The sequence below is a fragment of the Blennius ocellaris genome (assembly GCF_963422515.1).
Source record: "Blennius ocellaris genome assembly, chromosome: 16".
NCBI classification, from domain to species: domain Eukaryota; kingdom Metazoa; phylum Chordata; class Actinopteri; order Blenniiformes; family Blenniidae; genus Blennius; species Blennius ocellaris.
The window spans coordinates 13,057,097-13,082,854 of NC_137665.1; the positions used below are offsets into that span (position 1 = coordinate 13,057,097).

A 25,758-nucleotide genomic window follows, 5' to 3' on the forward strand; every position below is an offset into this window, starting at 1 on the left:
AAATGTCAGCAGTTTTTGTGTTTTCTGGCAAATCTCTCATTTGCATGCCGCATTTCACACAAAAATATTGGTGTGGCATAAATTTGCATACAAATAGTTAAGACTTTTTATTATTACTGCATCAATGATACTTTGTGCAAAGACAGAATCTGTGTTGTTTGAGAGTTTTCCTGCTCTTTCGTGAACATTGGAGGCATCACAGGAGATTATTAATGACAACTCTGACTGACTGCAGGGGAAGAAGAAATCAGGAGGTTAATGTAGCTACTTAGCACAGAGACCCATTCAGCATGGAGGCAAAATCTAAATCAATCAGAAAGAAGAGTCTTGCAAGCTAATGAGATAAATGACATGCACGGTGGCATTTCAACAGGCTCAATATCCGGCATTTTCCACGTGACCACTGCATGAAGACAAATATTCTAAAAAGGTTCGTGTTAGCGGCCTTGACTGATCACAACCTCACAATTATTTGTAAGCGTGAATAAGCACAAGACTTACAGTCTGTTATTCAGTAATATTCGAGTGAAGATATTTGTGAGTGGAAAAATTACTGACATTTTATATCTAAATAGAAATTCAGAAAATACTGTGAAGAAAAGACTGAGAAGTACAAATGTATCTAATTTCCTTAAAAGTACAGTTTTGGAAATGTACTGAAAATGTCTAATAGTTTGGTTATGTTTCCCAGTGTCACGGAGTGATAACAGTTTGAAACGATTAATAAAAAAATATAGTTTTTTAACTGAGCAGTTAAAGTTAAAAGCACACATAGAAAGACATAAAAATTGCATTTTCATGTCCACATACTGTATAAAGTTATTTTAATGCACACCCGGTTTAAAGCAATATTTTAGTGTAAAAAAATTTAAAGTCAAGATGCATATGTTTAAACCAGGGTTGTTAAACATAAAGTCTGTGAGTTTGCTGTCGATGCTCTAAAGAACTAATAAAGCAAAGGAAAATAAAGCAATTCTCAATGATAGAAACTGGAATTGAAAACTTTTCTCCTTTTATTTCTGATGGTCACAACAAAAACTGCAAACACAGAAAGAGCCTGAAGTTCAACAAAGAGTAAACTTGAATCAGTGTATTAGCATCAAAGCTGTTTATTAATTTCTCTGGCAGACGTTACATTTTTTTTTTTTTTTTAAATAAAATTGCCATGGAGCTTTTGTTAACAAGATAAATTTCACAGCAGATAAAGTGACAGGAAAATTTGATATTTCATTTTAACTGTGATAACAAGTGCTTCAGTTTCAGTGGAGTAATAAAAAATATATGAGATGGGATGAATAAGTGATTTTCATATCTTCTGGTGTGTTTGTTGTCGCAACATATGATGGAAGTGTTGTCATCAGTGTTTGTTCATTAACTAGTTACCTGTTGATAAATCCTCATGGCATACATACGGCACAGACGCTATGTTTTTGTAGATATTCTTTTGAAATATTAAATAAATATTACTCAATATGATGTGATACCCTTTACATATTTTGACTTTTAAGTCAAATTTATATATATTAATCTTTGTATATTGTTTATTTAAATATAATATAAATTTCAAACTTTGTCTTTTAACCATTTTTATATATATATACCCTCATTTCTATGTTTTCCGAGGTAGCCATCCTTAAAACTGCCATATGTGGCCCATTCAGTCCCACTTGAAGTCTTGTCCCACAGTCTCATAGAATTTGACATTAAATGGCCTATAAAACTCCTGCAGCTGCTCTATGACTTCCTGTTCGATCTGTACATGAGTCCTGCCCTTGGATTTACCGAGGCATCGTGGCTGGCTGCTGCTCTCCGGTTTCTTCAGGCAGGGGAAGCCTTTGGTTCGATTGAAGTAGAAGTGCTTGTCTGTGATTATTCGTTTCAGTCCCAAGAAGTCCTGAACGCGGCCCATCTCCCCCGCCGGATCTGTGATAAGCCGCTCTCCGCTCACAAAGTGCATCTGTGACGGGCGAAAGTACTGCAGCCAGTTTTCCAGGTGCAGAATATACATCCCAATCCGGATTGCATTCCACGACGTGTCGACCAGACCCACACTCCTGTTCTTAAAGGCCAGCTCTTCAAAGGTTGGGATGTCGGGCTTCTTGGAGAGAGTCTGCGTGTAGTCGGAGATGGCTCTTGTGACTGGGTTACGTACCACAACAATCAGTTTGGTCTCGTGGGACATGCTGGCAATGCGTCTGGGCGCCTCTCGAGTGACGAAGTAGCTGGGAGTCTTCTCCAGTGTGATCTGGCTGTCTAGTGTTCGTGGCATCAGGCCCCTTGGGAGGGAACAAAAAGGATAAAATAACATGAATGAGTCAGCAGAAGTTGTTTTTCTGTCCAATAACATTTACACAGAATTTCTGTGGCATGGATGACAAAATAAAAACACATCTAAACTTTAAGAAGTGAAATATATAGCCTGTCTGGGTGACAAAAAAAAAAAAAAATTTCCCTTCAAAGTTCAAGAGTAGAAAACCTTTTTAAACTGTAAACAACAAACCATTCTTGAAGTGCTTCAATTCAAAAATCTCATTCAGCAATATAAATTCTCTTATAGAAGCTATTTAATCAAAAATATGACAAAAAAGAAAATTGTACTTAAACTAAAATTCCACACTCATCAATCATTCTTAACTGTAATTGTCACAACCAAGACCAATGCTTTACTGAAATTAAGCACTGCACAGTATTGTAAATAGTTCTGCACACGCACAAGTCCATTGATAATAACATTTATAACAACAATTAAAAGATGCAGCTGATATTTTTCCCCACTATTAAATATTTCTCTTCTAATTAAGTGCATATTCACTACACTATCACCTGGATCACACCTCTTTCCTCCACAGACACTGAGTGGCCCTATAAGAGGACGAAAGCCACTTTAAAGGCGTTTGGATGTTTACAGCGTCCTTTTCTCCGTTTGCATTCGCGAGGCTTTCTCACATAAGCACAGCATCCACTAGTGAAAATGCATGAAAAATGCCATTTCTGTGTGTATGGCAATCATTTTCAAAAAGCTGCCATCTAAGCCCAAGATGTCCCCCCCCCCCCCCCCCCACTTTGGTGGTTTGGTCCCCCCCATCCTGTTCTAGCTACATATCCAAGGCCCCTTTTACACCACAATATTTCAAATGAAAATGCATCGTTTTTGTGTTTTCATTTCAGAAATGTTCAGCAATTACACAGCAACATTTTGAAAACGATGTCAGTTTACACAGAAATGGCAAAAACACTGAAAATGATATAGTTTTCATGGTCAACCACTAGTCGATACTATTGTTTGTGCAAATTAAATACAATTGCAAATGCACAGACAGATGACAAATTTGGATTGCTACTCCGGGTGACTCAACTACAAAACTACCAAGTCCCAGGAGAATATGAGCTGGAAGTCATGGCACTCGGGAGCCCACCATTGTTGTTATTGTCCAATTCAGATGCCTGAACCACGTCCACTGGCTCCTCTCAATGTGGAGGAGTAGCAGCTGAACTTTGAGTCTCCTCACTCGGCTGACACCTGACAGAATAAAAACTAATTTTGTTCGCTTGTAGACTGATAAACAGAGAGCTTTAATTTACAGCCCAGTTCCTTTTTCACCACAACAGTGTGGTACAGTGCTCACATTAGCTATTGCATGTCCGCTATATAGAGAAGTAGTCCATTCACCATTTACCAATGAAATGATACCAGTGGTGACTTTGGGCAAGATGAGGAGTCGGATCACTGATCACGAGACTGGAGGACAACTAGGTCTACCAGCTGTTTCCTTAGCTACCACCAGATTTGACAAATACAAAGATTTTATAAAGGAAGCCATAACAGTACAATAAAGTCCTGTATTTCTTTTTTCTGCATTGGTAGGTTGAGATGAACACTCAGGATAAACACATCATGTGAGTATTTGTTGGATATTTAATGGTGATAGGACAGCTTGTACAACCAAAGCATGCATCATAATTATCATCATCATGCTGCCAAGATAATGGCTTTGCAAACCACAGGCAAATGATTGTATTTGTCATATTTGTCATGCGAGTTTTCCTTCCCGGTGCAATACGTCATTCTGCTTTGACACTTTGGTTCAATAAAAGTTGATTAATAACCGGCTGTTGTTGGCTGTTGAGACAATGAATGCCTCATTCAGAATACAGAGATCAGCCACACTTTACACATCCACAGCTCTGCGTTTCCCCGGACAGAAAAAGAGGCCATGCTCTACTGTCAGCACAATATCTTGGCAGTTTTGAGAAAACAATTCGCGCATAGTTCTTATAAATTGTTCTTTTACATTCACGATAACAGATGATACAGTGCCTCTATTTCTATAGCTATATTCACAGCATATGAATCAGCTCCTGCATTGCAGGTTTGTTGCCACACAGTTCTGATGATAAATACCACACTTTCTTTATTATTACTGGAGGAAGGCTTCGATTAAAACCTAACCTTTCACAGAGCTTTCTTTCTCAAGGCAGAGCTAGCCATAGGTTACCTGCAAAGTCTTAGAAATATTGATCCATTTAGCTTTATTTATGAATCTTGAGTTGTTGGCTTGCGTGCCTCGGGGCCACCAAGGAACTATTAATCTTTTATGAGAACAGCACCTTTTCAAGCATACAGCTTTGCTACACACCAAGAAAAAAACAAAAAACAAAAAACTTGCAGGCATTTTCCAGGAAGTGCAGAATCTAAAGAGATCCTTGGCTGTCTGCTGAGGAGACTTGGTGTTATGAGGTAGGTTTCTAGCACCGACTGCAGCGATGGTTGCGTGGATCAGAAAAGCATCTTGTGCATGTCTTAATACAAAGCGCAACTGACAACGTTAACACACCGGCAGTGAAAGGTCACAGAGGATTCTGGGTAAAACAATACAAACAGCTACGAGAGTTCACATCTCCGTAGACAGTATGTTTACACACACCGCACAGTAGGGGGTCGTGGGAGTCTTGAAAAAGGTAAAACCGATGAATTATGAAGGTATTCGACGCAGGAGTTTTTCCACTGCCGTTGGTTGTTTGTATACAAAGACAATGAAACTACAGGGTGTCTGGCTAAAAGACGAAGTTGAATGTCTGGAAACTTAGCTTGAGTTCAGTTACAGTTGTTGAGGAGGTGCTATAATGTACATCCAGCCAGCCATGTTCAATCTACTTATTTATCAACGAGGATTTTCAGATCTCTGGTCAGATTAGGTTGAATATGAAGTACACCCTCAAATCAGGAGACCTGTTAGTGGTGTAGACTGGCCTTCACTCGTTATCAGCTGGTTCTTCAATGAACAGATTGAGAAAGTGGATGGGAATAAGTAATAATTGTTGAATAATTACTTAATTTTACCAACATAACAAACTCCAATAATTCGGCACAACTGTTTAGGTCTCAATTTGTTGGGTTTCTTTCTTTTAAAAGCACCTACAAATGACTGTTGTATGTGGCACTATATAAACAAAGTTGAATGGAATTGAGTCTGAAACTAAAGCTAGCCTTTTCAAATGCTACATCAACACACATGCAACACTCAGTTTTCCATAAAATCCCACTTACATTGGGTGGTATTAGCACCTTTTTTTTTCTTTTTTTTTTTCCAAAGGCGTTAATGCATGCACCGCACATTTGCAATAAAAATGTGTGTGACTTGCATCTCAGAGATGTCTGACTTTCCTGAGATATGAGGAGGCAAGCACAAACTGTAAAGGGCTGAGTAAAATGTTAAGATTTAAAAAGGATCCAACCTCTCCCTGCAGAAAAACGAGTACCACCGTCACCAAACAGAGACTGCATGCGCTTGTGGAGTGATTGTATCAGACTGGCCTTTCATCAAATAACACACTCCAGGCCAAAAACCATTCCTCCAAACACAGTTACTGGACAAGAAGAAGTTGCTGAACCTGGAGTTAAAAATAGCCACACAACCCACTACTTGTATTTGTTTTTATTGTAAATACTCAATTAATTTGACCAAAATCATTTGGAAAATTACAAAAGCGATACTGCATATGTCTGCAAACATGAGACAACTGTTACTTCAGTGACTCAACTGTTAAAACTACCAGGTTCCAGGAGAATATGGAGTCATAACTCTGCAGGCAAACATTGTTATTGTCCATCCACTCACATGTGAAGAAGAAATATTTACTATGGCCATGGTGTGCATGTGCCGTGTTTCAGAAAAGTTGCGGTTTCCCATGTAGCCAGGGAGACGGAGTTGAAATGTTCTTTAAAGGATGGATCATTTTCAAAAAGTTTCACCATGCGAGATGTTTTCTAAAAGTCCAATTTCCATCTTTATGTAAACATACACTCAAAACACATTAGTTTTACATTTACAGATGAAAACGTCGTGTAAATGGGGCCTTTATTTTGACATTACTGAATGGAGCTGAATCTACAACACACATAACCGTTCCTCTGAAAACTGTTCAAAGGAGTGTCGAGCTGAATGAGATAAGTGTCACGTGAATAAAAGGAGAGGCAAAAAGCTCGCACTTCAACTTGAAATATTTTTTGTTGGCACTTCAACCCTATTTCTATAGGGGGGAGAAACATTATTCTGGTGAGTGGCAATTCCCTGTGACCCTCTCCATCTGAAAAAACACAACAAAGAAGTGAGGCCACCACCAGAAGTGTCTGTCGAGTCCTTGTGAATCTCTTACAGATGGAACACTTTATATTTTCCAACTAAAAGACTGCCGTTTAAAGTCTGAAGAAATTGCTTGGATAAAATATGAATCTCATACCACTTTAAGGGTATTGGGGCCAGAACAGAGATGAAGTCAATTAAAATGCCACATGCTTTGCTTGACTGATTAATTAAACTACATAAATATTGACAGACTAGAACAAGAAACGCAAAATAATTGTAGTCATTCCAAGATAGACATACACATGTAGGGTGTCTTTTGTGATGAAAGAGAAAACCGGGAGGTGTTTAAATGAAACGACACAAAATCAAATATACAAATGATCCAATACATCATTGTGGCAGTTGGGTTCCCCCACTGAGGAGCAGAGACAGATTGTCCAAAGTCCATAATTCTTTGATTAAAGTAAATCAACAAACCAAACTCAAAACTCACACCCACCCCCCCCAGACACCACTGCCTGTTTGCCTGTTTCTCTGTCTCTCTGTCTACTCCCACCAGTCACACCCGTGTGTGTGTGGCAGCTCCTCCTTTATGGGCAGAGAGGTGAGGAAGCACACCTGAATCCCATCAGGGGCTTAATCACTTCTCTGCCACAATAATTAAAACGAAAACCTTTACAACTTCACATTTAGGTGAAAATGTTTGCAATAACAGTGACAAATAGAATCAACACCACATTAAACGGTAAAAGTGCTTCTGTTGCAGAGACATATCTTTGCTTTCATATTAAACACATTTGACTACAAATGTAACTTAATGCATCTGCTGCTAAGATGGATCATTTCTTTTGAAAAAAATCAATAAATCAATAAAATTTTGCCTCCAAACAAATGTTAGTGCTTGTTCTGGGTGAACCGCTTCAATGTGTTGCTACTTAGATTTTAAGATGCATTTACTTGACATGTTTTGCCGGTGAAGTATCTTCAGTATCTTTACTATCTCTGTTGTATAAATTGTCTAAAAATGCTCTATTATCTTTTTCTGAGTGGAGTTCCAGAATAAAAGCTCAAACAAAGCTGGTACAAATCAGATAAAGTGACTATTGCATCAGCACCAGACGAGGTGATAACACAAATACTTTTGGGTGATTCCTCTTGCTTTGCATCACGACTCTTAATATCTTGCTCTTTGAAGCAATACCTGTATCTGAGATCTGTTGTTTCACTCATTGATTGGAGGAATTGTTTAACTAGCTGTAACTGCAGCCAAGGAGAAGAAAGCAAGACGATCAAAGAAAGTTAGTCTGTATTTTTTTTCTTCACATTCAAACCCCCGCCTCCTATAAAGGACACTTTCATGTCAGTGGGAGCAGCTGAGACCAATATGTTCCAAGTTGAATGTCTTGGAGTGATGTTAATGAGGAACACTGGGGGGTTGCGCCTGTGATATCTCCCATTTATTTATTTATTTATTTATTTGATCCAGCATTTTGTAGTCGGGGCTCACGTTGAGGTTCATTTGTCTGGTTATCATAAAATTGGCATCTTTGTGTGCGCTGGCTCTGGTACGGCTGATTTCAAATGGATACATAGTAACTTTTAATGGTTCAGCGCATCTTTTTATGGCCGAACAAAGTGTGAAAATATATATTTTCCAAAATAAATCATGCAGCTCACTGGAAGACATGGCAGCTGCTGCCTCATTTGTGTGTCTGTTTGTCATTGTGATGGCAGGAATCAGGCCAGGAGGCGAACATGTGATACCTGAGGCAGGTGTCTCTACCAACCATCAGACATTTTCTTTTTTAAGGATTTTTTTTTTCATATCATGCCCCCAAGACACAATCATCACTGCACACAGCATCTGAAATGAAAAGATAAAACTGAGGGCTTTTACAGCAGCAGATTTTGGCGTGCGTTCACCAAAAGCTGTTCAGTCCTTTGTGGATAATAATTATTTGCAATTACAAAATCGACACCGTTCCAATGGAGTAGCTTCGAGGGGAGTAACTGTTTTTGGAAGTTAGACAGAAACTTTAAATGAATCTTAAATGTGAACATCTTGCTTTTCACGAACAGAAACACACACCGCGATTAAGTGACATTTGAGTGGAGTGAAGTGCCTTGATTGATTACCACCTTCTCACTCTGAATCAACAGCAAATTCTTTGGGGTAATTTACAATCTTCTGCACGATTCTTGGTCAAACTTTAAGTCAAGATGAATTACAGGCTTGACTGTGACATTTTAATCACGCTGGGAAAAGGAACTCAGGTGTGGAAGATCTGCCCAACACTGTAAATGAGACCCGTTTCAGGAGAACGGGGCTAAAAGCTCATTCATTACGGTTGCTTCAACATTACGCCTGATACTGTAATTGCACAGAAAACATTAGGTATGGCAGAATTTATCACAGACACTGCTAAGTTGTATTGCATGTGATGTAAAGTGTCAAGCATGGAGAAAATTAAGTTGTCTATATTATTAAAGAGGGCTGTCATGAGCTATGAGAGGGGAAGCTGCTTTTTTTCAGTGAGTTTTTAAAGACAAAAATGGACAAAAACATTTGCATCTAGTGTAAAATGCAACTTTGTTCATTGTGAAGTAGTATTGTTTGCTGGATTTTTTTTTTTATTTTAAATTAAAAAAAAGTGGCTTTTGGGTTCTACAGGGAATAAAAAGCATCACAGATTTCTAAACTTCTTATCTTAAACTTTTATCATAACATTTTATTTGCTTCTTAAACGATATAATTCTGACATATGGTATGATTTTATATTTGCTCTCCACCTGCTGTTACACTTATGGTTTTACGCTTTCCATTCAGTAATACTAAAAAAAGTCTTTCTCACTTTTTCGGGAAAAAAAACCAAAACCAAAAACAAAAACAAAAAAGGAAATACTGTATTGGTCAAAATAAAAGATGAGGTTTTTGGAGAAAAAAAAAAAAAGACCCCATGACCCCCCAAAAACTTAACAAAATGCATTGATTTGCCTTCTTGTATCAGTTTTATTATTATGATTAAATCAAAGTCTCCATTTGTTGACAAATGACAAATATAAACAAAACCATCACATTTGTCTGTTCATATACATGATTATCTATTTACACAATGTTTCAAGTGAAACGCATAATATGTTTGAGAAAAGTTCCATGTTTAAACTGAATGTTTTCAAAGCGAAGTTGGTTTAGAATATAATTTCTGAAATGTAGTTGAGCTTTTGTAATGAAACCACACACACGGAAGAACTATATGCTATAAACATTAGCAATGGCGAGTGCACAGACGTTCGTTCGGACAGAACTAAAACTACCAAGTTCCAGGAGCAGCGTTTCAAAAAGTTGTGTTTTCCCCCATTTAACGGCGACCGAGTCGAAGCGTTTTCAAAATGTTGTTTTCAGTTTCTCTTTTGTCATGTAAAACACTCAAAACGGAACAAAAGTTGTCCGTTTTCACTTGAAAACCTTGCGCTGCAAACAGAGCCTCAATCAATCTGAACTGAAGATGCTCACAGGAAGCCAGTGAAAAAGAGGGTTTGGCCACTTTTGATTCGTAATCACATATTGACATGATGTCAGCGTGGCTCCTGTTCCTCTAAGCTTTATACAGCCACCTGTGCCAGAGTCATTTCAAAATTGGTCAAATTATTAAATTCGATGACAGCACAGTTGTAGTGTGATTATAGCTATGCAGTACGAGATAGATAGATAGATAGATAGATAGATAGATAGATAGATAGATAGATAGATAGATAGATAGATAGATAGATAGATAGATTGTAACGATGAAGTTTGTTCTGGTCAATAAAGACCCGAACGCAAAGAAACAGATGCCATTTCTGCAGATGCCATTGCGTTACACTGCAGTCCAGCCTTCCTGTGACACATTGTATATGTATGTTATCCTTTAACAGCACAGAAGTGAAAAGTGCTGCATCACGCCCAAGCGAAGCCGAGAAAATACAGAGAAACGGAGGACTGCGCTCTCGGCTCGTCACAGACAGGTGTGTCTTGTTGAACAACTTCAACTTCTAAAGAGCAATGCGGGTTCATCAGGAATGCAGACCATCAGAACGAGTAAAGGTCAACTTTGAATCATCTCCTTGAGAACAATCAATGAACTCAGAATTTATTACTGTCATTTCACTTTGGTTTGAACTTAAAAACAGACAGTTGCATCGAGTCCCCTCTAGACAGGCTCTCTGTACAGTTTTCAGCCTATAAATGAAGCTCGGTCCAAAAAATGAAAGAAGCCTGTTTGTATTCAAAATTAGTTAATTCATTCATCCGTTCATTCGTTTTTGTTCCTTTCATGAAAGCAAAAATTGTACCCTAAATTATATACACATTCATGATTGGGAGGGAACAACTTTATATATATATATATATATATATATATATATATATATATATATATATATATATATATATATATATATATATATATTTAGCTGCCACTTACTTGAGAATAATATTTAAAAAAAAAAAGGATATTTTACAGAAGCCTACACCTTTCACACAGTGATTATAGAACAACAAAACGAGCAAACAAAAGCTCAAGCACTGCTAGTTTACAGTCTCAGAAACACTTGATCCAGTTTACATTTTCTTTCCATAAAGTTTTTTTGTATATGTGTATTTTTTACACAACCTTTTAAATTCTGTATTTGTGAATTTTTACACCAACAACTGATCTACTTAAAACATATGCTTAAAATCAAATCTCCTATGATTGTCATTTTCTGAAATGAAAACAATAACTTTTGCATGTTTCTTGGCAAAATTCTATTGCGCTGCTGCGCCACATCAGCGAACTGTGTGGGTCAGTCTGATGAGTGACTCACTCATTCAGGCTCAGCTTAAAATGCAGAGTTTTTCCATTTTCATTTCAGGAATGCTTCACATTTGCACAGCAACAGGCGATGTCAGTTTTCACAGAAGCAGATGAAATGGTGAACAGATGTAATTTTGAAGTTGGACCACTAGTGGGTGCTGTTGTTTTGTTTGTTTTTTTAGAATGAAATCACACACACATGATGAGCACAGACAACAATAAACAATAGTTTCTAGTGAAAACGCAACACTTTTGTTGTATTTGTGTGTCCGTTTACACAACAATGGCACGCAGAGTAACTGAAAATGCAGATTTTTGAAAATGCTCCACCCTCCAGGGTGTCATGACTCCCAGTCAATTTCCACCCGGGGACTTGGAAGTTTTGTAGTTGAGAGTCACCTGTAAGAACAATCCAACTTGGTCGTTTAACCTATTGTTAATGTTTATAGCCTATCATTGTCTGCATGTGTGTGTGTGGTTTTATTACTAAAACAAACAACAGCACCCACTCGTGGCCCGATATGCTAATTACAGTGATTTCAACATTTGTGCCGTTGCTATAGAAAAGAAAAACTTTTCTGAATTGAAAACACAAATACGATCCATTTTCACTTGAAATTTACAAGGGGAAGCACTATTTAGCAAATCATGCAGAACTTTCAAAACACCTGTTATCGAAAGAGAGACATTCATGAATGAATGATACGAAGAAGCAGCAACAAACTAGCAAAGTTAAAGTAAAAAAAAAAGTTCTGAAAATACACAAAGGCTACAAATACAATTTCCTACATTGTAGAGTCAGGCCAACATCGGCTAAAGCTCAAGAAATGCATTAAAGTGACCATAGCAAAATGTGATACAACTTCAGAGCATCCGTTGTGCAATTTTTAACAAACGATTGTGGTTAGCATTCTTGAGAAAATCCACTGGGAGTGTGTATCATGCCAATCTTGACTGATGTCTTGATGCCCACTTCCACACACTTTTTCTCAACGATCACTGGGCCTCCTATTTGAACATAGTCAGAAAGCAATTTTCTCTTCTAAGTGCAAGACAAACTGCATTATTGCAATATTATTTTGGCTTGGATTGTTCCCACTTCACTTGGGGAAAAAGGTGCATGACAGCAACGAAAATTGCACCTGTCTGTTGGTCACACCGGGGTGTCATTTTGCTCAGGGTTTGCTCTTTGCACTCAGTTTCAGGAAAACAGTGCACTTAGATTTGGTTTGATTTCTTGGAGCTCTTGTAACTCCTGCAGTGGGCCTCTGTGTAAATTGTATTTTTTTTTTTTTTTTTTCTTCCGGAAAGAACATATATCAAACTGCTGTTGGACAGTTATCTCGCTTTGTAGACTCAACTCTGAACCTTTGTTTTGCTGTATTGTAAATTAAAGCTAACTGAGTGGGGCGGCTGCTCGTTTCATCACAAGATTGCTGTGCTGTGTAGTTTTGCTCTATTAAAGTGATGCATTTTTCCATGTTTGTGGGATATTAATGGATGCCCATTAATGCATTTCGTATCACAGCGGACGTTAAGCAATGTAAAACAGGGTTTCACTTCACTGATTTTATGTAGGAACGTTTCACACATGGTAATATTTGACATGCATATTTCTAAAAGCAACACTATGCTATCGATATCAACTGTGTGTCGTCAATATGAAAGTATATGAAAGCAGATCCCCATTACTTTTTATTTATCGTCAGTTTGAGCAGTGAGAGAATTTCATACAAACCCTGATCTTTTAAGGATTTAACTTAGAAACCATAAATCACAGTATGAGGTGTATCTGCCTGTGTGAAAAGGAGGAAGAAGAGATTTAGAGAATGGCCTTTACTTCCCGAAGGACAACAAATGTTTGTCATTGCAAGGACTAATAATGAACCCTGGCCATTAAACAATATGCAGGCTCAGTGGCTGACCACAGAGAGGCCTGAATCAAAGTATCCAATACACGCTGTGCTAGTCTCAGGAGTAATTTACCAACAAAAACGGCCACACAATAAATTATAAGAAAAAGTCTCCTGGGTTCTCGTTGCCAATGTGTTATCACAGTAAGCAGCAGGCAATATAATGATGGTGAAAGTTCTTGGTAATTGAAAAAAACGAAGCTCCAGTGTTCAACAAAAGTGAACAATGCAGTTTCAAGCTCATGTAGCAGAACTGTGAAAAATGCATGAAATGGCAGATTTGTGTTAGTATGATTACTTTATCCAAATATCAGGCTATATAATGACCAATAGACTTTTTCAGTAGTGAAGTTTCTCATAGACACTTCAGTGTTGATCTACTAATGGTTTGCATGTATAAAAATGGAAAGAACATTTTTAGCTTTGTAATATATATATATATATGACAGTCATATAAAATTTTTAATCAAATTCATATGTATTTGTTGTAAGATTCAATATATTGAATCGCTTCCTCCAAAACATGTCCAATTGACAATTCAGTCATTCCATAGCAGCTGAAATGAAGCATTTTCAAAATGTAGATCTATTGTACGCAAAGCCTTTTTTCAATAATTTTAATACTCCTGTGTGTTAGTGATGTTACTCTACAGTCTTAGTACCCTTTACAGTCACGCAATATGAAAGTCCAATCTATATCTGTGAGTGTGCAACGAAGCATGCTTTCTGCAGGATCTTAGTAAATCAGGACTCATGTATTTTTCACTTGGACACAACAGTATTACTTTCAACATCTGCTTTCCATCCAGCCATCCATCCATGTGACAATATGTGAAAGGCAGGAGAAAATGCACAGTCGCAGCATTTCTGCAAAGTTACCTTTCCCTTTGTTTCCATGGAGACAGAATGTTTTTAAAAAGTTCCATCTTCTGCCATAGAGTTATAATTTAAAAAGAAATAATCAATGTTATTGTGCTTTTTAGGGCCAAGTACTGTGAATAATATTAATAAGCAAACATGCAAACTCTACACAGAAAGTAATCAATAGCACAATGAAAACCAAGTCTTCACTGAATGGAGAAAAGGTAACGCGTCTACACTCTGCAGTTACTTATTATTTAAGTTGGTATTTGTGATTCATTTGTTTGCACAATTACAACTACTGTTTATATGATAGTTGTCAAACACCACGTAATCCAATCTGGCCTGAACTGAAGAGTGCGAAATTACAAAGAAGAAATTAACTCAATTATGTTTTTTGTTTTTTTAGGAACTGACTGTTATTTGTCCTGGGGTGGGGGGGTGAGGGGGGGGGGGGGGGTTATCCATGTGCTGATTGCTATTGAAATAGCATTAGCAAATGATAATTAAGCTAATGCTAATGATATGAGTTGTAATTTATTCTCTTTTTTTCCTGCTCTTGCCCTTCTAAAATCAAACTATATTGTGCTTTAAATGTTTATGTACATTTTTAAATTAAATGGTTTTTTTTTAATGTATTTTGCTTGGAAACTTTACTTGCTTGACTTGAGCAAATGTTTCAACTAATTTGTCCTGAAATGTCCTAAAAAGCCAATAGTGCGCACAGACCTCCCTGCTGTTCAAAGCCATTAACAGTTTATATTACCTGGCTTTGCCTGTTCAGAGAAAATGTTCCCGTGCTGCATGATTCACATAATGTCTGTGTCACTGCATTTCCCAAAAATGGCATCTTCTCCTTTCGTGATATGACAGCAAAGATACAATCTCCGCCAGGCAAACCTGCTCTATTATTAAACTATCACTCACTTGTATTACAGCCGTGATGACATCTGATCATTAATCACCAGCGTCAGAACCCCGCCACTTCGAAAGTCTATTAAGAGTTAACAAAGAGCAGTCTGGGTGATTACAGCAGTCCTGTGGCCAATTCAGCGAGGTGAAGGAACAGAGGTGAATAACAATTCAGTCCTGAGAATCATGCATCTACTTCTCGGATTTAATAGGAGACAAATTGGCTTAATATACTGAACCAGATGTGCAAAACATCACCTCTCTGACATCATTGCTATATAATACAATCTAAACAACTTCATTGCAGCACATTTTAAGACCACGGCAGTTTCAAAAAGCGGGGATATAATATCCGACCTTGAACAAAATCCTATTTAACTGCTGTCATTTCAACTCAAGGCTCTTGTTTTCCTTGAAATAACAATTATTCATGGACTGGCCTGCAGAGGGAAATGACTGACACTTGCTCTCCTTGAGCAATAACACGTTCAATTGAACTGAGCTATGAGCTGTCACATTAACATGTGGCGAGGCAAAGTATCCATGGACACCGAAATGAAGACACTCGGATGGGCAAGCCTCTGAAATCTTAAACTGCACCAAGCGAGATGATGATTGCTGCTCATTTTATTTAGTTTCTAAATGAATTTACGACTGAAATTCCAGGTGACACGTTCAATCTCACCTGGAAAAGACTTGAGAATGCCTTGCTTTCATGTAGCATGGTTTAAATTATGACACTGTGGGAGTTTTAATCAGTGATGGGCTGATTAAATTTCATGCTTGCACACTTCCCTTCAATTTCCACCCTATTTGTGTGGCTTCAAGGCAGTTTCTTGAATTTCGGGAATCTACGTGAACATGAGAACCTGAAGCGATCCTTCCTACAGTGTACAGTGTAGCCTGCAGCAATGTGACAGTCAAGGATATTTATAAATGGAGAGCAGATGGATTGCACATCTTTAGAAGTTTTCACTCTTTGATTAGATTGTGGGGAAAATACAAAAAGTAGACAGAAAGCGGAGAAAGGCGAGGGGAAGCTCAGACAGGATTTGATCCCTGGTCAGCAGAGACACTACGAGTTTGCCAAAGGGGGAAAGTTAACAAGCTGACAATCTCTAAATGTAAGCTAAGGATCGCTGACTGTCGGATATTTCCACAATCACACTATCTATAAAATGCCAGAGTTATTTTGATGGTGCCATTTGGTGTAACAACTCCTAAAGTCCAAATTTAATGATACTTCCAATACTTTGAAGACACAACGAGTGACAGGAAGACGTCTGATATCTGCAATGTCTGACCAGCAGCAAAGCTGCATTAAGGTCTGCAACAGTTCTAACGGCTTGTATTATATGGAGAAAGAAATATATAAACTCTGTCACAAGTATTACGGAGGACAGGGGCTTTTAAAGTATGTTTGGATAAGCCACCCTAAAGTCCTCAGTATACTACTACATCTACAGTACACATAGAGCTGCGTGTATTATCTATGAATTCCCTTCACCCTTGCAAGTCCAGGCTGCATGTGCCACAGAGTAGTTTACCGCCATAACGCTTAGGGGCAAAGACCGTGTGAAACCCTTGGTAGTATTTACCTTCCAGTTGTGTATTTGCAGTCATGATGGGCAATTTGGCACAAAGATTCACAGCGATGCTACACATTTGATCTTTTGTAGCAGGTGAGCTACATGCGAGCTTCCTGCAATCATATAATCCATATTATTGGAGGTGTGCAATGAGTTGTGGACGACACTACAACCACAATTTCTTACACTGCTCTTGTGCGGCGTGTGCTGTTCACTCTTGGATTTACCAGCGCTCCTCCAATAAAGTGCAAGTATTGATCGCATGTGGAATTTCTTAGAGTGCAGCCATGACATAGTAGAATGGACCAATCGCAGTACTCGTGGTCAGCGTACCTCCCCTTGCACTCTTTGCCATTTCACGTAGCATCCATACAGAGGCTGTGCGCAAGCGGCTTGTGGCAACGCATTGCCGTCGTGTATCATTTATGTAAATTTGGCTTTATACCTGCGACACACTGTACAATGTTTTATAATCTTCTAACTTCACAACGAGCCCTACTCTAAAACATGAATCTAATAAACTTTGGGAATGACATGAAATTTGCTGAGTTTTGATTGGATGATGAAAGCGCAAGCTCAACAAATGGTTGAATACCATCATTTGGCATGATGTGATACGTATTTTTTTACTTCTGAGTTCCAGCGTTGTTGTATCACGATGGATGATTTTTTATTTATGTTAACATGCATGAATCAAATTCTACTCAACCTACCTTCCGTTTTCATTGATTCTGTCATTTAACGTTGCACACTGACAGCAGCTTATGTATCATATAAAATACGCTGGTTGGCTTTCATAGATCCATAAAATCATTAATGACGTCGTCAATAATAACAGTGTCTCCAAACTGTTTAAAGACTCGATAACATGTACAGCACGTTTTCCCCATTGCATCCGCTTTCCTCAAAAAAGCACCTTAGAGCAGAGACGCCAGAAGTACTGACGTAAAGAATGAAACCAGCTTGACCCCCAAGGACCTGAAGCAACAGGTATGCAACTCCGCCTGCAGAGCCAGAGACGTGACTGTGCTTATAATTTCCATTTAAGACCCCTGACCAATGCAATGTACCCACAAACACTTGTGAGGCATCTCACTTAGTCATAGTGCTAGATGGAGTAAATGCTTCCAGAGATCTCAATGGGTCAAATGCTGTACAGGTCGTTGTGCTTTGAGCAACAGTGCTCTTTTTCTTGCCCCCAAATTTTTTTTATATCACATGTCAGAGGTGTCAGAGGTTCAACAACATTATATTCAAATTGTATTGCCACAAATCCAGCTTTGAACCTGCATTTCAGCCATTTTAAAAATCCCTCTTGTGAGCTCTATTGAGATTTATTTTATTTTTTCTATTTGAGACTTTTTTTTTTAAGTTTCTATCTGCCTGTGAGAGGGTCAAAGTGAGTATAAACTGGCAGGGGGAGTGGTTATTTACCCCACATGAGGTCATAAAGGAAAAACTTCAGAATCGCCTGTTTGAGCATAGATTCACTAAAAAGTAGAGCAAGCAAGTGATTGAGATAACATACTTTCTTCACTACTGGGGTCTCATACACAGGCTCTGGGGACACATATTACTGTTAGAAAACCATTATAAAGTGAATTTTGCATAATATGGGACCTTTAAATCACAGGTATCCAGCAAGCCTGCACTGTTCACACAACTGTTCGCTGTATAATGAGACGAGGGATGTAACTTGATTGGTTTCCAGTGTATGCACCATTAAATTATTTCTATGTATACTTACACTGAATCAAAAGTAGAATTTCTCTGTTTCGGGCTGGTTTCAATTGGGAAATGTCTCAAAAAGAGTTGTTTTGTAATTAATGTTAACAACTACATGTCTCTTTGCTGCATGGGAATGAAGACAGCTCATTAATAATGCAGAGCTGAGCCTGACCGCCCCTCGCTCTATAATGTGTGGTTTTCTGTGTTAAATGAGAACCATCTAACTTTCTGTCCTCATCAACCTTTCTGATGATACTGTTTCCAGAGCTCCCTGCCTCCCCGAGCCAATTAATGGGGACCTGGAGAATATTCGTAGCCTCTTGTACAACTTCAACCCTTCTCGGAGAAGAAACTGGAAGTGTCTCCGACTCCTGTGAAATCAATAGAGCTAAGATGCCCTTTTAAGTTTTGATGGTGTGTAGCAATGTGTTTTTTTTTGTTTGATCTTTATCATTCTGTGCAGAATAGGGGAGAGAAAAAATTGGGAAAAAAAGTGTGAGGAAATTGGTGGTAGAGAAATGCCCGTTTCATCAGGTCCTGTATGGTTATGAGAACACCCTCATACAGAATAAATGAGGCCATGTGTGTGTTCTGTTCAGGAGGCACAGTAATGAACACTGCACCATTTTTCTTCTGAGCCTAAATGGCCTGTCACACGCTTAATGTAACAAGACAGACTGTGCAGAACAACTGGCCGCTGCATTGAAGCCTAGCACAGTTAATTTGGTGTTGCATGTATGTTTTGAATGTTTAACAGATATAACTTGTTGAGAATGTGTTGCAAGAAATAAGTAAGGGGTTTCAAATGGATCAAAGAAAATTGGTTGTAGTTATATCTTGGGGAGAAATGTGTGGAGTTTGTTTTGCAGTGGCATTTTCATCCTGTGATGGTAGTTTTAGCCTGTCATTTTGTTTTGTTTTGTTGTTTTTAACCTGCGATAGTGTTTTTATCTGTGAATCAATGAAATCTAGCACTGTGCCTAAGGGGACAATAACATCATACTTATCATAATTGAGTTTGCATGTTTTCCCTGCCCGTGTACTCTCGTTTGCTCCCATTATCGGGGAAAAAAGATGCATTTGAGGCTTATTGCCCCTGAGCCTTTGCATGTACTGACCTTATGTCATAATATCATGCAGTATATAGATAGTAGGTGTTGTTTCAAGGTTACAAAGAAAAGCTTGTAACCACAGGTCTGCTAATTCTGATCCCACTATTGATGTGTCATCACTCTGCGTTCTGAGCAAGACTTTTCAACCCCCTAGTTGCATCAGGAAGGGCATCCGGCATTAACTTGAGCCAAATCCAACATGCAGCTCACTGTGATTCATTATGGCAAGCCCAGAGGAAAGCAGCTGAAATGCAATCTCTCATTACTTAAATGAAAGTTAATAATCAACTTTCATGCTCAATTACATCGATTCATCAACAGAAAATTATCAGACGATCATTTTGATCTTGGTTCATATTGTGAGCCTGATGGAGGTAAAGTCAGAGCTGATGATTGGAGTCTAATCCCTGAACGTATCATATAAAGAGGTTTTTCATCCTGTGGGAACCAAGAAATCCCAATTCAATCTTTTCATATATCCACCCTGTTTTATCCAACTTAGAGTCAATGGCAATAGAGTAAGGTGGAGAAACCACAGGACACGCCACCATTCCATGGTGAAGTCACAATCACACCGACGTTCACACCTACTGACAATCTAAGCTCAAAAATTCACTTTAGAATCATCAACAGTACAAACAGTTCCACATAAAACAGATCCCAAAATCCAACTAAGATTTTCTCAATATGAGCTTGAGAGGGCCAATCACTACTCCACTGTGCTGTTAATTCTATCAATTATTGGTTTGCTTTCACGGAGTCACAGCTACCATACATGTTTATATACAGTATTGTACCTACAGTACTGAAAAAAGGAAGACACAAATCAATAAACACATTTACGTTCATACATTTAATGGTATTTCGCAATGGTGTGTTGGATAGAAACACTGCATATGTTTTCATCTGTGCTGACTTTGACCTTTTGGAGAGGTGTAAACTCTTTTTACTGTTGTTTTCAATGGATTTGGAGGGTTGGGGGGGTGTTGTAGTTTTCATGATTGTTTTAGATGGTTGTTCCAATATGCTTCATCATATTCAAAACATTGTGTTATGTTTGCCGTTTGACCAAATTACCAAATGTTTGCATTTGGTAATGTTTCAAGTGAAAACACGGTGCGTTTTCACTTGAAACGTTGTCGTTGAAACAAGACCATAGAAGATTGGACTTTGCATGTTCTCCCTCTGCGTGCATGGGATTGTTTTGAGTACTTAATTTTCTTCCACCATTCTAAAATCTTACAGTTGAGTTTGGTTAGTTATTTCCATTCACACCAACAGACAATTTAGAGTGAGCCAATAGTCCTGTGGGATCAGTCCCCCCCCCGGGATAATAAAACAGATTCAGCCGTATAGAACATGGATGGATTTTCTGTTGGAGGTAGTTGTTTCAGGTAAATTAAATGGAAAGACACTTCATGTGACATGCTGCCACCAACCCAAACAAAGTGACAGAAAATCACTAACAGTATCTTCTGTTGACTGTCAGGTTAAATAACTTTGCCTCTGCCTCAATTAGCTTGTTTGCTGCGTACAGAGTATTATTTAAGTATATATTAAAAAAAATAATGAACTGTCAGCTTTTGACAAGTGTGCAATATACCAACTTTGTAATTTCCCACATGTGGAGTAATATCAGCTTGGGACTGTGATTTATTTTTTTGTCAAACGTTAGAGTGACGATAAAGAGAGTCTATAAACCTCAAACCTCTGATCAAGTAGTGCGCTTGGCGATGGAGACTGACTGTTGCTGAGCCGTATTAGAATTATAGATTGTGATGATGGAGGTTGCAGAGACAGTGAATGGACTCATGGCAGGACGCCTGAAGCTTTCGATGTCTGATCTGGTGTGTGGAAGAAGCAGAGAAATGGCTGCACAGCTGTTTCCCCCTCACTGCATACCCACTTTGCTGTCTTCAGATGTAATTCAGATGTTTAACTGATGTTTGGCTCTTCTGCCGTGTTGTGTAGATGCTCGTTAATAAAGGAAGACTGATGAATAATACATTCGTACAACTGACTAAATTACACTGTCTACATTTGGCCACGTGCGTTTTCATAAATTAAACAAGCCTTTCAGCAGTGAAAAGACTTATCCTCTGGGCTCATATTAAAAGTACACTGAGGAATTTGCTGAAATATTTGGCTTTACAGCTCCGCGCTGTTAATTGGTACTGGGATGAGCAGTGTTGTTTGCGAGAGCATTACGTTTACATCAATATAATATGCTAAATGCACACAGTAAAAACCATATGACCATAAAGAAACGCCTTGGGAAGTTTTATTTTCTACTGAAAAAGCAGAATGCTGCATCCAGTGCCTGCAAATAAACTCAAACCAACTCAAACTTCAAACAATTGAAATAATTGTTTTAGGTGTAAAATAGTATCCACTATCATGCATAATAACAAACAAACAGCCTGCTTTACATTCCCATGCTGCTAAAAAGCAAACTATTCCTTTACTTGATTAATAATTGTTGTTTTAAGCAAAAATCTAATGGGGAGAGTTTAATAAATTAAGCCGCTGCAAGACTGCAATATGTTTTGAAACCCGAAAAAAAAGGCAAAAAACATTTAAAAGTTTGTTAATTATAAGCAAGGGGATGATGCTGTTTAATAAAATGTCTGTAATAGCCCTTAAAAAAATTACAATACAAGTGAATTTAGCTTAAATTGAGGCAGAAAAAGACTTACAAGCTTGTGATTACTTTGTATGTGAAAATATTGGATTATTGAATGACACAAAGCAAATCAAAATTAATGAGATTTGTTTGAGAGAGCAATTGCTATCTGTATAACTGTCAACCAATAATAAATTGGAGTGACTCTGAAATATAGAATTTGAAATTGAAAATATTTCTTTTTGTCTTAGGATATCATAAATATGTCCAGTAAAGTTAGACACAGATCACTAGAAATAGAATAGATTTGCTCATACACATACATATATGCCAATAAGGTTCACAGTATTAAGTTCCTTGAAATCAATTCACCAACACAGGAGACGACAGTTTGAGTTATTCCTCAAATATATTAATTCAGTAACATCATATCCCTTGGTTCATTAGTTGGAGGATAAAAAGGACATGTTCTCAATGTGTAGCTGTTTGTGCGATGACACCAGCACACTAATAATCTTTGTGGTGGATGATTTTGTATCTGCATGACTGCACTGTGATATTCATTATCAAGAACGCATTATTGATTCATTTACCGACATTTTTCATGTAAAACGAGCTCCCGGAGTAGTATTATTCAAACCAACTCTCACTTTTCTTCATCCAAACTCATCAAATAAAAAAACTAAATGAATCAATTACTGAATCATTTAGAAGCTTTGTTCTTATTCAAGCTGATTAAAAATGCAGCCACATACACAAGTATAATTATTTTAAAAGAGGATAACCAATGTTTGTGTCGGTCATTTACGACCAAGATGTAACAAACACAGCGCACGGGTACATTTGGACTGGTTAGGTCAAGAGGACACAAATTTCAACGTTAACACCAACCATTAATATTGAAAATGCAAATCCAGGCTGAAGGTCAAGACGAGAAACCAAACATGTCATATGCTGTATATAAGAGAAGATATGATGAAACTATCATCTGAGCCTTGATGGACAGGTGCTGGGATACAGAATAATTTGCTGAAACTATGCTCTTCATTCCTGCATTGCAGCACGACGACAGACTTTCTCACTTGTTCCCAGTGTTGGAAGTAGTGGCGCAGCCCCACAGTGGTGGCATTGTGTACACGTGGGTGGACAGCTCCAACAATCAAATGCAATGCAACTCAACACCATCACACCTTTTAAGAAGAACATTTGTAGACTGGAGGGAGAGATATTCCCCGCTGCCTGTAAACAGCCAGTAATCATTTTGCTTTTCGTTGAAAGCAACCTTACACTTTCTGCATCCTATTTGAATGACATGCTTCTTTTCGAAGCGTGTTCATAAACTCGGGGATGGATTGAAAGCTCCTTTTCCTAAAGGTTCAATTGGAGGCGCCTGCATTAGAAACCTTGTGAAGTAGCAGTGCACTTCATGAGGAGGGGTGAAAACCTTGTTGCACGGTGTGAGCCCTTTTACCTTTAACAAACTGCGAGAGAACATTTTGTGCCTGTGTGTCGCCTGTTTGAAGGCAGTTGGCAACCTGGGGGATGCCTGTGTCACTGGTGGTATTGGCTGTGATATTTCTTCTTGTGTGTATGAACCACATCACCCTACATCAGCCTTATGGCGCTGTCTGCTCAGTGTCATCCAGCTCAGCTCAGAGCAACCGTGAGCAGCACAGAGGGAAAGAGGGGGGGAAAAATGACTTTAGAAAAGGGGAGATCAAAATTGTGGTGTCACCGGTGGCTTGGGAAAAATGTGCACTGGGGATATGTGCGCGTTCTTCCCAACAGATTGCTTTTGTTTAGACTGAGTATGGTGGAGTCATGCCACACTTTATATGAATGTCAGGCTGCACAATTTATCTAGTGCCTGAGAACGATGGGGTCAATAAATAGAAACAATTGTTTCAGATGTCCACAATTAGGTTATTCTGATATTTTTGAGCCATATCTTTTTTTTGGCCTTACAAGTCCATCAATTTATATAGATGCTTTAATTATTATTACAGTTGTGTTGGTTAAAATAATATAGTGTTGTCAAATGATTTATTGGGAAAATGCTCCGAAAACAAGTTTAAGTGAATGAATAAATAAACTGGTGACCAGTGCAAGGTGCACCCTACCTTTGTCCATCGATAGCTGTGATATGGGACCCTGGACTGGATACAGCAGTATAGAAGATGGATAAATAAACATTTAAGCATCTACAGTAAAGCATCTGTCACATGAACAACAGAAGAAATCCTATTTAAAGTAGGCAATAAACTGAATCATTTCTAAAGAAGAATTTTTAAATATTGAAAGCTATAATTATCAATGGTTTCTAATTAAACGGTTGCCTGGAGGCATTTGTCCCGCGTTATAGAGTAGAAGATGACTATAACGACTGTTTAGCAGAGAAACAACAAAGCAAAAGTCAATGATGTAAAAAAAAAAAAAAGTACAATCGCAGTGCTTGTTTTATATCTCCTCACCTGTACCAGTCCAACCCTCTGTCATAGTTTCTGTCAAAAAAGTGCGGCTCAGTTCCGAGTGCGCGCACATCTGGATGTATTCGGATGAACTCCAGCACCGCCCTGGTCCCCCCTTTCTTCACACCGACGATCAGCGCGTTGGGGAGCTTCTTGTTCCCGTACTTCTGTGCAAAACTCATATTTCTCAACTTGAGGTCAACCCAGTGTCCTGCTGCAGACAGGAGCGGGGCTTTGGTTTGCTCTCGGAGTTCGCTCGTTCCTCGCTGGGCAGCTGCGGACTCCTGCGCAGCGGATCGGACTCCCAGCGACGCGCACTGATCCAGCTTCCCCAGAAGTTTCTTGCCACCGGCGTTCTTGCTCGGCGGGCATCGTTTCCCCTCGTACGCCTGGTTTGTCATAACTGTGCCGCGACAGAAGAGGATACTATAACACAGGTAGGTGCAGGAGAGCGACACGGTGACTATGAAGGCGAATCTGGCGCTGAATCTGTTCGCAGATGAGAGGAGCCTATGTGCCATGTCGCCATGGGTTCAAAGTGCTGCATGGCTTTCCATCGGAGTCTCCCTCCCTCTGTCGGTCTGCGGACGGACTCAAGCGACGATACAGGTTCCAAACTCTTCCCGACTGGCATGTGAGAGTAGGGGAGGGGGCTTCTTGGAGGTTTCAGTTGTGCGCAAGTCCCTTCATTTCTTCTCAGACGCTGCGTAACTGCGAGAACAAACTTGGAGCTGGGTGTGAATACCGCTGGGAGGATTGGGTCAGTCCTCATCAAAACAAGTTCCTCTTGCAAGTCATTTGGAGAGATTGCTTACTCGTGTCACTGTCCGGAAACAGACGTCGCTCAGTGTCTTTCCAAAGACTGCGTAACGTGCCGGTTCTGCTCACCTCGCGCAGCCGAGCCCACCTCCCCCTCACATAATGAACTTGTGATGAAGACATGTGCACTTAGGGTACCAGGCAGGTATAAATATTTGATCAACCCTCTGACGTCACGCACATGATCATAATTCCACGTGCGTTTATCATTTAAAGGGACATCATGGGTATTTTGGGATACCTTATACTTCACCACAGGGGCGGATCCAGAGATTCCTCTGATGGTACAGCACCGGGGGAAAGAAGAGGTC

General features: G+C 38.8%; 1 protein-coding gene across 1 annotated transcript; it reads right to left on the reverse strand.

Moving 5' to 3' along the window:
* Positions 1-1,657: 1,657 nt before the first annotated feature.
* hs3st2 (heparan sulfate (glucosamine) 3-O-sulfotransferase 2) lies at positions 1,658-25,149 on the reverse strand (the record flags this gene model as incomplete). The annotated part of the gene is made up of 2 exons (XM_080511697.1): positions 1,658-2,276; positions 24,632-25,149. The coding sequence occupies 2 exons, from the start codon at positions 25,147-25,149 to the stop codon at positions 1,658-1,660; spliced, it is 1,137 nt and encodes a 378-aa protein (XP_080367823.1).
* Positions 25,150-25,758: the final 609 nt, after the last annotated feature.